General features: G+C 33.7%; 1 protein-coding gene across 3 annotated transcripts; it reads right to left on the reverse strand.

Annotated features, from left to right (window-relative positions):
• Window positions 1-1,977: 1,977 nt before the first annotated feature.
• LOC106061041 (fibrinogen-like protein A) lies at window positions 1,978-12,818 on the reverse strand. Of its 3 annotated transcripts, none has more exons than XM_056008481.1 (5): window positions 12,532-12,818; window positions 10,962-11,041; window positions 9,770-9,827; window positions 8,148-8,489; window positions 1,978-3,512 (listed from the first exon to the last, which is right to left on the reverse strand). In XM_056008481.1, exons 1-5 carry the CDS (start codon window positions 12,590-12,592, stop codon window positions 2,902-2,904), a joined length of 1,152 nt encoding a protein of 383 aa, XP_055864456.1. In that variant the 5' UTR covers window positions 12,593-12,818; the 3' UTR covers window positions 1,978-2,901. The 3 variants fall into 3 exon arrangements, with proteins under 3 accessions (XP_055864456.1, XP_055864458.1, XP_055864457.1); XM_056008483.1 differs by having other exon boundaries at window positions 12,521-12,816; XM_056008482.1 differs by lacking the exon at window positions 12,532-12,818 and adding an exon at window positions 12,086-12,465.
• Between the last annotated feature and the right edge of the window lie 309 nt (window positions 12,819-13,127).

Genomic DNA, 13,127 nt, shown 5'->3' on the forward strand with positions numbered 1-13,127 from the left:
AAGGCAAAAGACAGAGAGGAATGGAGAAAGATTGTCGACAAATCTTGCTTGGTGCCTCAACGGTCCAACAGACTAAGGGATAGGTAAAGGTAAACATGATTTTTTTGTTAAATATCACGCACACAATACTGTTTGTTTAATGCGCCGTTTTGGGCCTGTCTAATTGATATGAATCAAGCTTTCTACATTCCAATATATGTTTACATGTCCCCTTCCTCATATAGCATTAAACAACTTGAACAAGCTTTTCCTATTAGGCTCATTTCAGCTCACTCTGTCTGTCTGTGTTGTAAAAAGTTTTTTTTTTCTCATTTCCCATTCTTGAATTAAGTTGAAATTTTGCATAATTAATTATAATCAATAGCAGTTCATAAATTAATAAAAAAGTAACATTATAGTTAATCAATTAGTACTAATTAAAATTTGTTTTATATTGCAGAAAAAGCGATTTTTTAGATAAATGACAGCAATTACCGGTTCTTTCCCTGAGATAAGATTTGATTTTTTTTTAAAAAGTATCATTTTTTTCTATTCTTTGTTCCGACGAGAAAGTCAAGTGACATGAGATGAGACAGAGGCACAAATGTTTAGGTTCAGAGTTTGTAATGAAGTCGTAGTGTGAAGTATAGAAGCTGAAATGTTTATTAAATAGACTGTATAGTATAGAGGTTTTAATGTACATCAGATAGGCTGTATACTATAGAGGTTTTAATGTACATCAGATAGGCTGTAAAGTATAGAGGTTTTAATGTACATCAGATAGTCTGTAAAGTATAGAGGTTTTAATGTACATAAGATAGGCTGTAAAGTATAGAGGTTTTAATGTACATCAGATAGGCTGTAAAGTATAGAGGTTTTAATGTACATCAGATAGGCTGTAAAGTATAGAGTTTTTAATGTACATCAGATAGGCTGTAAAGTATAGAGTTTTTAATGTACATCAGATAGGCTGTAAAGTATAGAGGTTTTAATGTACGTCAGATAGGCTGTAAAGTATAGAGGTTCTAATGTACGTCAGATAGGCTGTAAAGTATAGAGGTTTTAATGTACGTCAGATAGGCTGTAAAGTATAGAGGTTCTAATGTACGTCAGATAGGCTGTAAAGTATAGAGGTTTTAATGTACGTCAGATAGGCTGTAAAGTATAGAGGTTTTAATGTACATCAGATAGGCTATAAAGTATAGAGATTTTAATGTACGTCAAATAGGCTGTAAAGTATAGAGGTTTTAATGTACGTCAGATAGGCTGTAAAGTATAGAGGTTTTAATGTACGTCAGATATGCTGTAAAGTATAGAGTTTCTAATGTACGTCAGATAGGCTGTAAAGTATAGAGGTTTTAATGTACGTCAGATAGGCTGTAAAGTATAGAGGTTCTAATGTACGTCAGATAGGCTGTAAAGTATAGAGGTTTTAATGTACGTCAGATAGGCTGTAAAATATAGAGGTTTTAATGTACATCAGATACGCTGTAAAGTATAGAGGTTTTAATGTACGTCCGATAGGCTGTAAAGTATAGAGGTTCTAATGTACATCAGATAGGCTGTAAAGTATAGAGGTTTTAATGTACATCAGATAGGCTGTAAAGTATAGAGGTTCTAATGTACGTCAGATAGGCTGTAAAGTATAGAGGTTTTAATGTACATCAGATAGGCTGTAAAGTATAGAGGTTTTAATGTACGTCAGATAGGCTGTAAAGTATAGAGGTTTTAATGTACATCAGATAGGCTGTAAAGTATAGCGGTTTTAATGTATAGATATTGGATTGTAAAGTATAGATGCTTTTATAAAAAAAAAATAAAGTAAAGAAGATGTAATGCATATAGCAATTTGGATATGTGGTAAAGTAAAGAGTTAGATGTATTAATGTAAAGATGTAGGACTATGTGCATTATTTAAAATAGAAATGCCTTAGTGTAGAGTATAAAGACTGTAAAGACTGTCATGATTATCGATAAAAATGCTAAAAAAAGCCAAAGTTACTTTGAAATCAAACTATTTCTTTTATTAATTTTGCATCCTTATATATATATAGAAAGTAAAGCTTTAAAAAAAAATCAAACAATGCATAAATGTAAAAGAGAATTATGTACAATTAGAATCATTGTCTGGTGGCATTTATGTATACAGTGTTGTTTATTGTCTAAATACAGTTAGAAAAATTATATGTCCCGAATTTAACAGAAACAATTACTTTTATTGAAAAAAATTCACCGAAATCCATAAACATTTTTACAAAGCTTATATCAACTCACTCTTTAGGTCTCTCTGGTAAAAAAAATTGTACACGTTTTTTCTCCGAAACCCAATCTAGAATCAAGCTGAAATTTCTCACAATTATTTCTTTTACCTAACAACACAAGAATCAACAAAAAAAAAAACAACACCAAACAACCAAAATTTAAATTAACTATTGGTAATAAATTACTTTGTTTGGTATCTCAAACAATGGAATGAAATAGTACTTGACTGAAGTGGTGACATAACCTTAATTAGACCTCTTTATATTAGACACAAACATGAAACAGAAATAATAGATAACTATACAATGGTCCATCTTCTGAGACTCTACGCTAGCAGAGTGGTTACCGCGTTGGCTTGAGAAGCCTAAGATGGCTTTAGCCCACAAGATCGAATTCAAGTAGTTCTCTTTAATTATTTATATTATAAATGCTTTTTTATTGATAGTCTAGATTAAAAATTGAATTACATGACTGATCCATACTAATTGATACAAGAACACTTAATATAAGCCTTGTTTTTTTTTTAAACTATTTTTAAAATGATGTTGTCCCTCATTTCGTGCTGCGCTACTGTCATTGTCTTAGAGGAACCGTCTTATGTAATGCCACTAAATTGTAGGATCTATAATGAATAATATATTATAAATCAAAATGCAAGTGTCATTCCCTTTCTCTTATTTTCATCTCGGTGAAGGAGACACTCTTCGAATCTCTGGTTACACCATGCCAGAATACTGACATGAAATATGGTTTACTTCCCCATTGACCGTTTAGATTGGTATAAGAACACCAGTCGTACCACCAGGCACCTGAACTCTCTACTGCACAGTTTCCAGTGCTCCTGTCGTTATCTCTATCAAAAGTGCTAAAGAACATGTTGTTTTGACGGGACAAATCATCAGAAACATTTCCTGTGAAGTTTCCAATCTGCAGTTTATAATTGTCAGTCTCACTCAATACTTTAAAGTCTTTGTATTCAGCAAAATATTTTTTTTTATTGATTTCTAAATCAATTCTTAAATCATATTGTCCAGTAGAAGTTAACTTAAAAATATTTTCATTCCCCAGATAAAATTCACCAATGTTGTAATCTCCAAAACCGTCACGATACTCCTTCCAGCCTCTATAGAAATCTACTTTTCCGTTGATTCTTCTCTGAAAGATGATCCATCCACCGCCGTCTGTCTTGGTGTCACACATGACCTCTAACCCGGAAGCTAATATCACAAATACTCTGGCCTTGATGCTTCTAACGTTGGAACAGGATTGACCTACAAGAATATGATGTAAAGAATACGAAGAAACAAACATTTATTTTTTTAAGAAAAACAAAAATAAGAATATGTAACTGTAGCTGTCGCAGGGAGGGAGGGATCGAATCCCGTTTATCAGACAAGAACGCGATAGTTTTGGTGATAATAACAGTCTGTTCCGATTTAGCAAATTAAATTGTATAGATTTTTTTATATAACTTATTTTAGAATTTCGTTCGATAAATGGGCAGATCCGTTTAACCTGCGGTTCGATTAACCGGATTCGAGTGTATTTTAGAATGTATGCCAACTTAATGAAAAATATTACGGACATTTACATTTCTAAGGTATAAGAATGTGTCAGCATTATCGTGACTTTCTATTATGGAGATTGAGGGTAAATACTTCTTAATAAATTAAATAGTATGCATAGAATAAAATGCATCATTAAATGAAAATCTCTGTATTGAAAGGCGCAACATTTAGTATCTTATCTTATCTTATATAATACAGACGATACTTCAAAAAAGAAGATGATTACGTCCTACGCGTCATGCATTCAGTCATGCATATTAACCAATGAATAAAATTCTGCCAAGTCACTGGTTTTCCTGGCTAGCTCAGGCAACCCATTCCATGCTCTAATAGCACTAGAGAAGAAGGAGTATTTGTACAAATTTGTCCTAGCATATGGAACGAGGAACATGTCTTTATCTTTGTTTCTTTCAGAGTATTTATTAAATTTTATTTTTGTATTTGAAGATTATGGTTCAGTGTTTTATGTATAATTGCTTCTTTACTTTGAGTCTTCTGTCCTGAAGGCTTTTTAAATTTAGTGATTTTACTAAAGATGTTACTCTAGTTAAAGGTAAATATTCGTTTGTTATGAATCTCACTGCTCTATTTTGTGTCTGTTCCAGTTTCTTAATGTTTTCTTGAGTTGAGGGGTCCCAAACAGAGGATTCATATTCTATTACTGGCCTAACCAAGGTTAAATAACATTTAGTTTTATGTTCTAATTTGATTGATAGAAATTTCTTTAATAAACCCTAATGCTTTGTTTGATTTTTTGATAGTTTCATAAATATGGGGATTCCATGACAGTTTTCCATTTATTATAACACCTAGGTATTTTTTCGTTTTTAGTCTGTGGTCCACTTAGTAAGGTAAAAAGGAACGTTTCAATATTTTCAGCACGAATTTCAGTTGGGATGGTCTGCTAATTATTAACAACTACAACCATGACTCAGCCAATGCAAAAAGAAAAGATGTGTACATAGTGAAGTAAAAAATGAATACTAGTCTGCACCTGCATTCGAACCCAGGACCCCATTACGGAAGCCATGCGCTTTCCAAATTTACGTAATAACAAATGTGATTCGTACAGTGAAGTCTGCCCAGCATTTTACAATTAATATTGAATAGTTGTAAAAATGGTAGTTTTTTAAACTTGCATATTTATTTAAAAAAACCAGCGTTTCGTTTTCCGAAAAATGAAAAAGTAGCCGTTACATCAGATCTTTGAAAAATATTAAATATTGACATATTGGATTTTTAATATATTTTATAGTTTTTTGGTATCTATACGTAACTCAACTGACTGACGGACGGTCAGACTGACCAGACCACTTTAAGCTAAAAGCGACTATTCCACGTTTGAGGCGGCTAAAAAGCTATATCCTTCCATGTCATATTGGATTTTTATATTTTTTGGTATCTTTACGTAACAGATCTGACGTACGGACGGTCAGACAGACAGACCACATAAAACTAAAAGCAACTATTCCGCTTTTGGGGGCCCGTTAAAAAACTACACCCTTCATCCACTACAACATAATGTGAATATCTTCGGTTGTCTTTCTTGTAATTATGACAGATGTCAAGCAGTGAGTCATTGGATCTCCGTATCACTGAATCAATTTCCAAGCCACATTAATATGATGACACTTAAACACAATGATACTCTTTAAGTATAGGACAATTGACTAAATCATCACTAACTCTTGAGTTGGACGAAATATTAAACTTGTTACTTAGAATCAATTTAAAAAACTTTTTGTAAAAGGCGTGAGAAAACCTGAGGCTTTAATCTAATAGACATTCATTTTTAATTGTAAACAGAATGTACAACCAATCTGTTCAGGGAATAAAAGTAATAGAGTTACATTCGTGAAACTAAATATTATCTTGAACAATTTTCCAAACCTCTTTAGGTCTTCTTACTTACTTAGACTTAAATCCACCAGCACCGTTTGCGCATTGGGAGGCAAGCTTTGTCCACAAAGATCTGTCAAAGTCTGAAGCCTCTTCCAACTTGGTGTCCATTGCTCTGAGGTTCTTCATGAAACTGTGGCGCCAAGGTATACGAGAACGACCGTGTCTTCGCTTTCCATGTATCGGCCTCCATGTCATTGCAAACTCTATCAGGGGACATGTCCCGCAAACCTCATGCAACGCTCGTTCACAACATGATTAAGTGGTCGACTCCCTGCTCGGCATAGGATTTCCTTTTTTGAGACGCGATCTCTATAATTGACTCTTAAAATCCGTCTAAGCAATTTTTGTTTAGCAACATTTAGTTACACTACTGAAAGAAGGTATGCTTGATTACAGATTTAGACTACTGAAAGAAGGTATTTTTGATTACAGATTTACACTACTGAAAGAAGGTATGCTTGATTACAGATTTACACTACTGAAAAAATGTATGCTTGATTACAGATTTACACTACTGAAAGAAGGTATGCTTGATTACAGATTTACACTACTGAAAAAATGTATGCTTGATTACAGATTTACACTACTGAAAGAAGGTATGCTTGATTACAGATTTACACTACTGAAAAAATGTATGCTTGATTACAGATTTACACTACTGAAAGAAGGTATGCTTGATTACAGATTTACACTACTGAAAGAAGGTATGCTTGATTACAGATTTACACTACTGAAAGAAGGTATGCTTGATTACAGATTTACACTACTGAATGAAGGTATGCTTGATTACAGATTTACACTACTGAAAGAAGGTATGCTTGATTATAGATTTACACTACTGAAAGAATGTATGCTTGATTACAGATTTACACTACTGAAAGAATGTATGCTTGATTACAGATTTACACTACTGAAAGAATGTATGCTTGATTACAGATTTACACTACTGAAAGAATGTATGCTTGATTACAGATTTACACTACTGAAAAAAGGTATGCTTGATTACAGATTGACACCACTGAAAGAAGGTATGCTTGATTACAGATTTACACTGCTGAAAGAGGGTATGCTTGATTACAAATTTACACTACTGAATGTATGCTTGATTACAGATTTTCACTACTGAAAGAATGAATGCTTGATAACAGATTATCAAAATAAGGTAGTCACTTTTCTCAAAACGCTAGCTCCCATATGCCTAGATTTATAAGAGTCATAGACTCAAATCTTATGACAAAAAAAAAAAAAAGAGAAGCCTTCGGCTCCTAAATTTAGAATTGTTAGCTTGAACTATTAAGGCTAGGAATGTGGGTTGGGTTTGGGTGGGAGTATAATCGATCACGTGGTCCCGGGTTGTGATACTGGACCAAATAACTATACTCGTCTGAACACTCTTGTTCTAGAAAGTGGGACGGGGAGGTTTTTAAGTTTGGTACCTGGTCGCTACAACTTGATAGCGTCGGTTTGGGGTCAGTGGTCTGCGTCCTCGCGTATGTTTCACCGTATTTTATTCCCTTTCTTCTCTTAAAAACATTGGTACCTTAGTGCTGCTGTTGTTATAATCTACCTCTGTGGCCTTTGACGTCTCCGGAGAGCAGGGCCGGTCCTACAGATTGCGAAGCCCTATGCGAAACGGATTGCGCGGGGCCTAATTTGGGTTGTGATAAGGATTTAAGAATTAAAAATTCTTAAATTAAGATTTTGTATTAGAAAATAAATTCGTCTTTGCATTTTATTTATAGTTTGCTAAGGACAAAATCAGTGTCATATTAACTTTACGAGCCATCTACAGAAAATAGTAGTTTTCCAACAAAAAGCCGATAAACATTCAGATCTGCCTTTTAGATTTAAAATCGACTAGCAAAATATCGCTTTTGATGTTTTTTTTTTCTAAGAGATCGAGATAGATTTAGTTTTGTATGCCAGTGACTATTAATGTATATTAAGTATTTGAACTTCTTCTTTTGGTTAAAATTAGGCTTATTATTACATTTTTATTTAATGAAAGCTGACAATGACTTTTTTTTTAATTGCGAGTAGGATTGGCGTTTTCCATATTGAATGAAATCCTGAAATAACAATTTTCAGAAGATTTTAATAATTTCATGAGATTTTCATGACTTTTCTTATAATTTTTAATTTTAGGAGAATTCCTGAAAATGTTTTATTAATAAGTTAAATGGTTTAATTTAATAATTTACATCTAGAATTCGCATCGCGAGGGGCCTATGAAAGTGCGGGGCCCACTGCGGCCGCATAGGTTGCAGTGGCCTAAGCCCGGCTCTGCCGGGGAGAAATCCTTCTCTTTGCAACTTCTTATGGAACTAAAGAGCCATATTCCTTGATACATAAATGCGGTCACAAATTTTCGTAAAACTGCACACATGAATAAAATGACACATATACGTGAATAATCTGCAGTACACACAGTAATACCTTTATCAACCTTCTGTTGTAACATCTTCACTTTTGTCTTTTCATCTTCCACATTTTCCAACACGTCGATGACAACATCCACTAAATCATCGAAACTTGTTTTCTTCACCTCAATAGAAAGAGCGGCTTCCAACTTCTCCACAATTCCTACATAGTTTATAGTATGAGCCACGCAGGTGTATTTCCCCGTCTGTAAAGGTGTTGGATGCGTCCATGTGATTTGAAGGTAAGATTCTCTTGACCCTTGATTCGAGAGATATCCTTGAACTTTATTTAAACTGACGTCTGGACTGGCGTCATATTGTTGAATTTTTGAAACGGTGGCCAGACTTCCAATGGTCTCTGAAACGTAATGTTTTATTTACTTCGTAACATTTTTATATAATGTGATATATATATATATATATATATATATATATATATATATATATATATATATATATATATATATATATATATATATATATATATATATATATATATATATAAAGAAAGAGAGAGATAGAAAGAGAGAGATCTGATGTCCTTACCGGCGACGTACTGTTGGTCTGCCCATAGTTACCGCTAAGAAAGAAAATGCTTACTTTTATAAATAAAAAGCTTTCGTTGGAGAAAAATTTTTTGTTTACATTTAATAAACAGGAATTTAATTAATTCAATAGATTATAACGCAATTGTTTTCAAAAACTCTTTTCAAGCAAAATACTTAATGCGTGATCGTCAATGAGATACTAAAGCAGTGATGACAAAACTACGGCCTGCGGGCTAACTCCGGCCCCAGAAAGTTTGAATTGGTCCCGCCCAATGTATTAAAATAAAAACAAAAGATACAAATTTTCGCTAGCCATGTAAGAATTAAAGTTTTCAATTTCTGATGAAACATTGGAGTAATATTGCGACTTTTAATTTCTCCGCTTCAATCAAAGTTGTATTAGGTTTCATAAGTATTCTAAACTAAATGTTTTAAGTTTTTTAGGCTCCACTGACTTTAACTCTAAAGTATAATGGGTACCTGACATTAGTTGGGAAAAAGTAACGGCAGTTGGTAGTTGTGTTGAGCAAATGACACCCTTGTCAACTGTTGACCCAAAAAAAAAAACAAAAAAAAACAAACAAAAAAAAAAAAAAACATAGACGACTACATCTCTACATTTCCTTTATGAAAAAATGTGACCCGCCAAAATTGTTCCTTCAATTTTTTGTCGCGCTCCTCGTATATCCGACTTCCTTACAACAAAAGGATCACAATGTTTTTTCGAGGGACGTTACGTTCATCCGTTGACGTGCTCTGAGTAAACATGTCCGCTACAAGTCATCTTTGAAGTCATATCCGCTACAAGTCATTACTTTGAACACACTTAGGATATTACGAGGATCAGGCCAAGTACAAGCGTACATACTCAGATGCCTTGAATGTTTTTCACTCTTTTATAATAATCCGTCTCATCCCTTCTTACATGTGCACTTCTAAATAGAAGTAATGCGTTACCTGAAGAATGAACCTCTGCTAGAAAACGCCTGGAGCCGGGGCTCTGTCATGTACCTCGCTGACCACTAAGTTTCTAAGGGACGACACGTTTAGGACAGTTTTAGAAACACTGTATTTAAATTGTCAACTTTACCGTGAATTATATTCATAAATGTAACTGTAACACTTCTGTTTCTTTCACTGTAAAATGTCTGAGGATAAATTTAAAACAACAACAACACGTTATCAACTATTGAATAAAACAATATTATGTTTTAAAGAAGAGTTTTGTATTTCACAAACTTATATGTGGCCCCAACAGGCCCACTCATGGTAAACCTAATAGAAAGTAGATATTGCGATCAAATATTGCACAGATGATGAAAAGGCCTCTTGTTTATGTTACCCACGGTTAACAATGGTGTCATGTGGTCAGCGACCGACCGACTTTACCATTAGAGCTGGATGGACTTCTAAAGGACCTGCAATAAAAAATCCTAGTCCTCTTTAGTATTCGAACCCGCGACCGCTTGGTTTGGAAGCCAAGCCCTTCACCACTCAGCCACTGCGTCTCCTACTCATAGTAAGCTTGATAAAAGGAAGAACTAGCACATTCAAGTGGGCAAAACTTTGAGTGGACACGCTTATCGAAAACGGCTCTAACGGATTTCCTAGAAATTTCACTGTTGATATAGATATAGATCTTTGAGGGAAAGAATTGCTAGCTCGTTTGCCACTCTGGGAAACTCTGGTTGTACCATTATAATTATGCGCACCGTTTTCTAAATATAGATCTAAAGACCAATCATTATATTATACATTTACTTAATCAGCATTTTTTCTCGAAGATGGTGGGAGAGGGGGAATGGGGCTGGGTAAACAATGTTCCACTTTTAAAAAATCTAACATTCATTAGGTAATAATCGCTTTATAAGTTTTACAGAGGAGGAATTGTCTTTAAATATAATTATAAATATCTTTCTTGTTATAATATAATATTTCATGTTATCCAAACAGTAAAAATTTTACTTAATAATTCAAATCTATAGTAAAACATTGAGTGATTGCGGCTAAAAAAAAATGACTCATTTCAGTCCTCCGTTACTGTGGCCGCAGTTTGACGTGGAGGATGAAGCTGCTTCCAACTCTTCACCATTGTGATGACAGTTTTAATCGTACACCACATGACCAGGCAGTCACCCTTGTATTTATATTCGTTTCTTCTTAACCAGAAATAAAGAAACTCTTCAACCATCAAACCCTGTTCCTGAAAACTGTTTATTCAATCAACCTAATAAGCATTATATTATTGATAATTTTCTTTGCAATTAAAAACGATATTATACCTGTGCAGAACATCTTATCACTAGCGGCTGAATGAGTTCCTTAATTACATCAGAGTTGGCAATAAAATTAAGTCTTGGTTCTAAAAATTAAAAAAAAAGCAAATATTTTACAATTTATTTTATACATTTACAATCATTTCCAAACAGTTTTTATATTGGTGTAAATGCTACTCTATTTTACAAAAACCCTGAAATGACTCACTCATCACTGATGATAATAAGCTTTTATTACTTACCTCGCGCCTAGAAAAACTAAGTATCTTCTTCTATCAAAATGGCCAAGCTTAGTTCTCACAATAAAGGCTTTTATAAGCAGTTTCGTCTCTATACGTTTTTATAAGGAAGACATACTTCTTTTTTAATAGCTAAAAAATTCTACTTTTTTTCGCTCCATTTTTATTCCTACATATTTCTGCTTTTTTTTTTAAAACGTATACACCGTCAGAGGGAAGAAAAAATGGTAACTCTTTCTCTCCGTAATTATTTCCACGTTCTGATGGAATTATTCATTTTGCTTATTTGTTTCACTACCTTATTATGATTAAACTTCAGTAAATTTTGTATGCTCTCAGGAAATGTTATATTAGGTATATAATTATAGAAAAATGCATGCTCTTTTTATATAACACAAGTTAAAGTTTAGAAAACTAAAAATTAATTAAATTTACTGGGGTCAAATCAACGTTGATATCGTCAGTTATGAGAGAAAGAGTTAATAAAAGCAAACTGATTTTGTTTTCGAGGTCGCTTATTATCTGTATGAGATCTTTGTAATTTATCTTATTACAGTAATTTTCTGTTAAATAATAAATTCAGTAATTTGTAACAAATCAATGTGTAACTCAAGATGTGTTGTAAATCTATAACTAAAAGATCAAAAAAATTCTTACCAAAGTCAACATTAGGGCCTATGAATTTATATTATTATTAAAAAAAAATGATTTTTTTATGATGCTGCTCTTAAGAAAGGGGGTATTTTATTTTTGTCTAAAAATGTTGTAATTTCACCCTGTTATTTCTTAATATAGGTAAACACTTTGAATAACTCTCATCTTATCACCTGAAAACATAATAACTAAGCACAAGTGCTTATAATTGAATATAATAACTGTCATTTTCTGTACCTTGACATTCGTCGTAGAGGTGCTGTGACATTTCGTGTAATTTTTGCGGTCAGCAGCTGCTCTTAGCAGCGTATCAAGAGAGAGGCATTGTCCAGCCAAATTTGCTTTGCACGACCATTTCTTCATGCCTCTTCCACTGGACTTTGAAGAATGGCTTCAGGCAGTGAGTCATGTCTTACAAGCTCAGCTTTCGTCTCTTCACAGTAGAGTGTGGGGCTCTGCTGTGCGATCCAGACTGTTGACATGTGCAAGTACAAACTCATTTGCTTTCTTTTCTTGGTATCTGATCCCCTGCATTTTTTCTGTAGAATTTACTCTAAAAAAAGCTTGAATTCTTTTTTTCAGCCTCAGCGTTCAAGTGTCCAACTTTTACAACCATATAGGAAAACAGAGGCAAATTTATGAACTAAATAATATTTAGAAGCTAAAACATACCTAACGCTTACCTGATGCAGCCAATGACACACAAAAAGCGCAAACAGCAAGACAGACAAAAGACAAAGTCATTTTTAAAAAAATAGTGCAAGGAAAGGAAATTAACTTCTTATAAGAAAGACTCCAGCGTGGAAAATATATACATATTTGACTCTCCAGAAAGAAATGAATGATTTTTTTTTTTATTTCCTGCTTTTTGTTGTACTAGAGCCAGTGTGGTAATATCTAATGATTCATATTAGTAGGCTGCATGTTTTACCGAAGTTCCATACTAGTTACACTAGAGTTAATGGGAAGCAATCAGAAACCCACAATTTTTTTTTTTAGTTACAACGTTGGCATCAATTTATTGCCTAACTTTTATTTCCAATTATCTCCCTCCCACCACTACGGCTAAGACTGCTCTATTGATCATTATCGGAAATTTCTTGTTACTAGTCGACACACGGCGTAGCATGCGCCGTTATTTTGCAGGGCCGGCCTAAGGAAATGCAACCTATGCGACCGCAGTGGGCCATCGCACTTTCATAGGACCCGCACATTCATAGGACCCACACTAAGTCTAGGTGTATAAATTATTAAATTAAGCCTTCGTATAACTTGTAAC

Source organism: Biomphalaria glabrata, chromosome 13, assembly GCF_947242115.1.
Source record: "Biomphalaria glabrata chromosome 13, xgBioGlab47.1, whole genome shotgun sequence".
In the NCBI taxonomy this organism is placed as follows: Eukaryota; Metazoa; Mollusca; class Gastropoda; family Planorbidae; genus Biomphalaria; species Biomphalaria glabrata.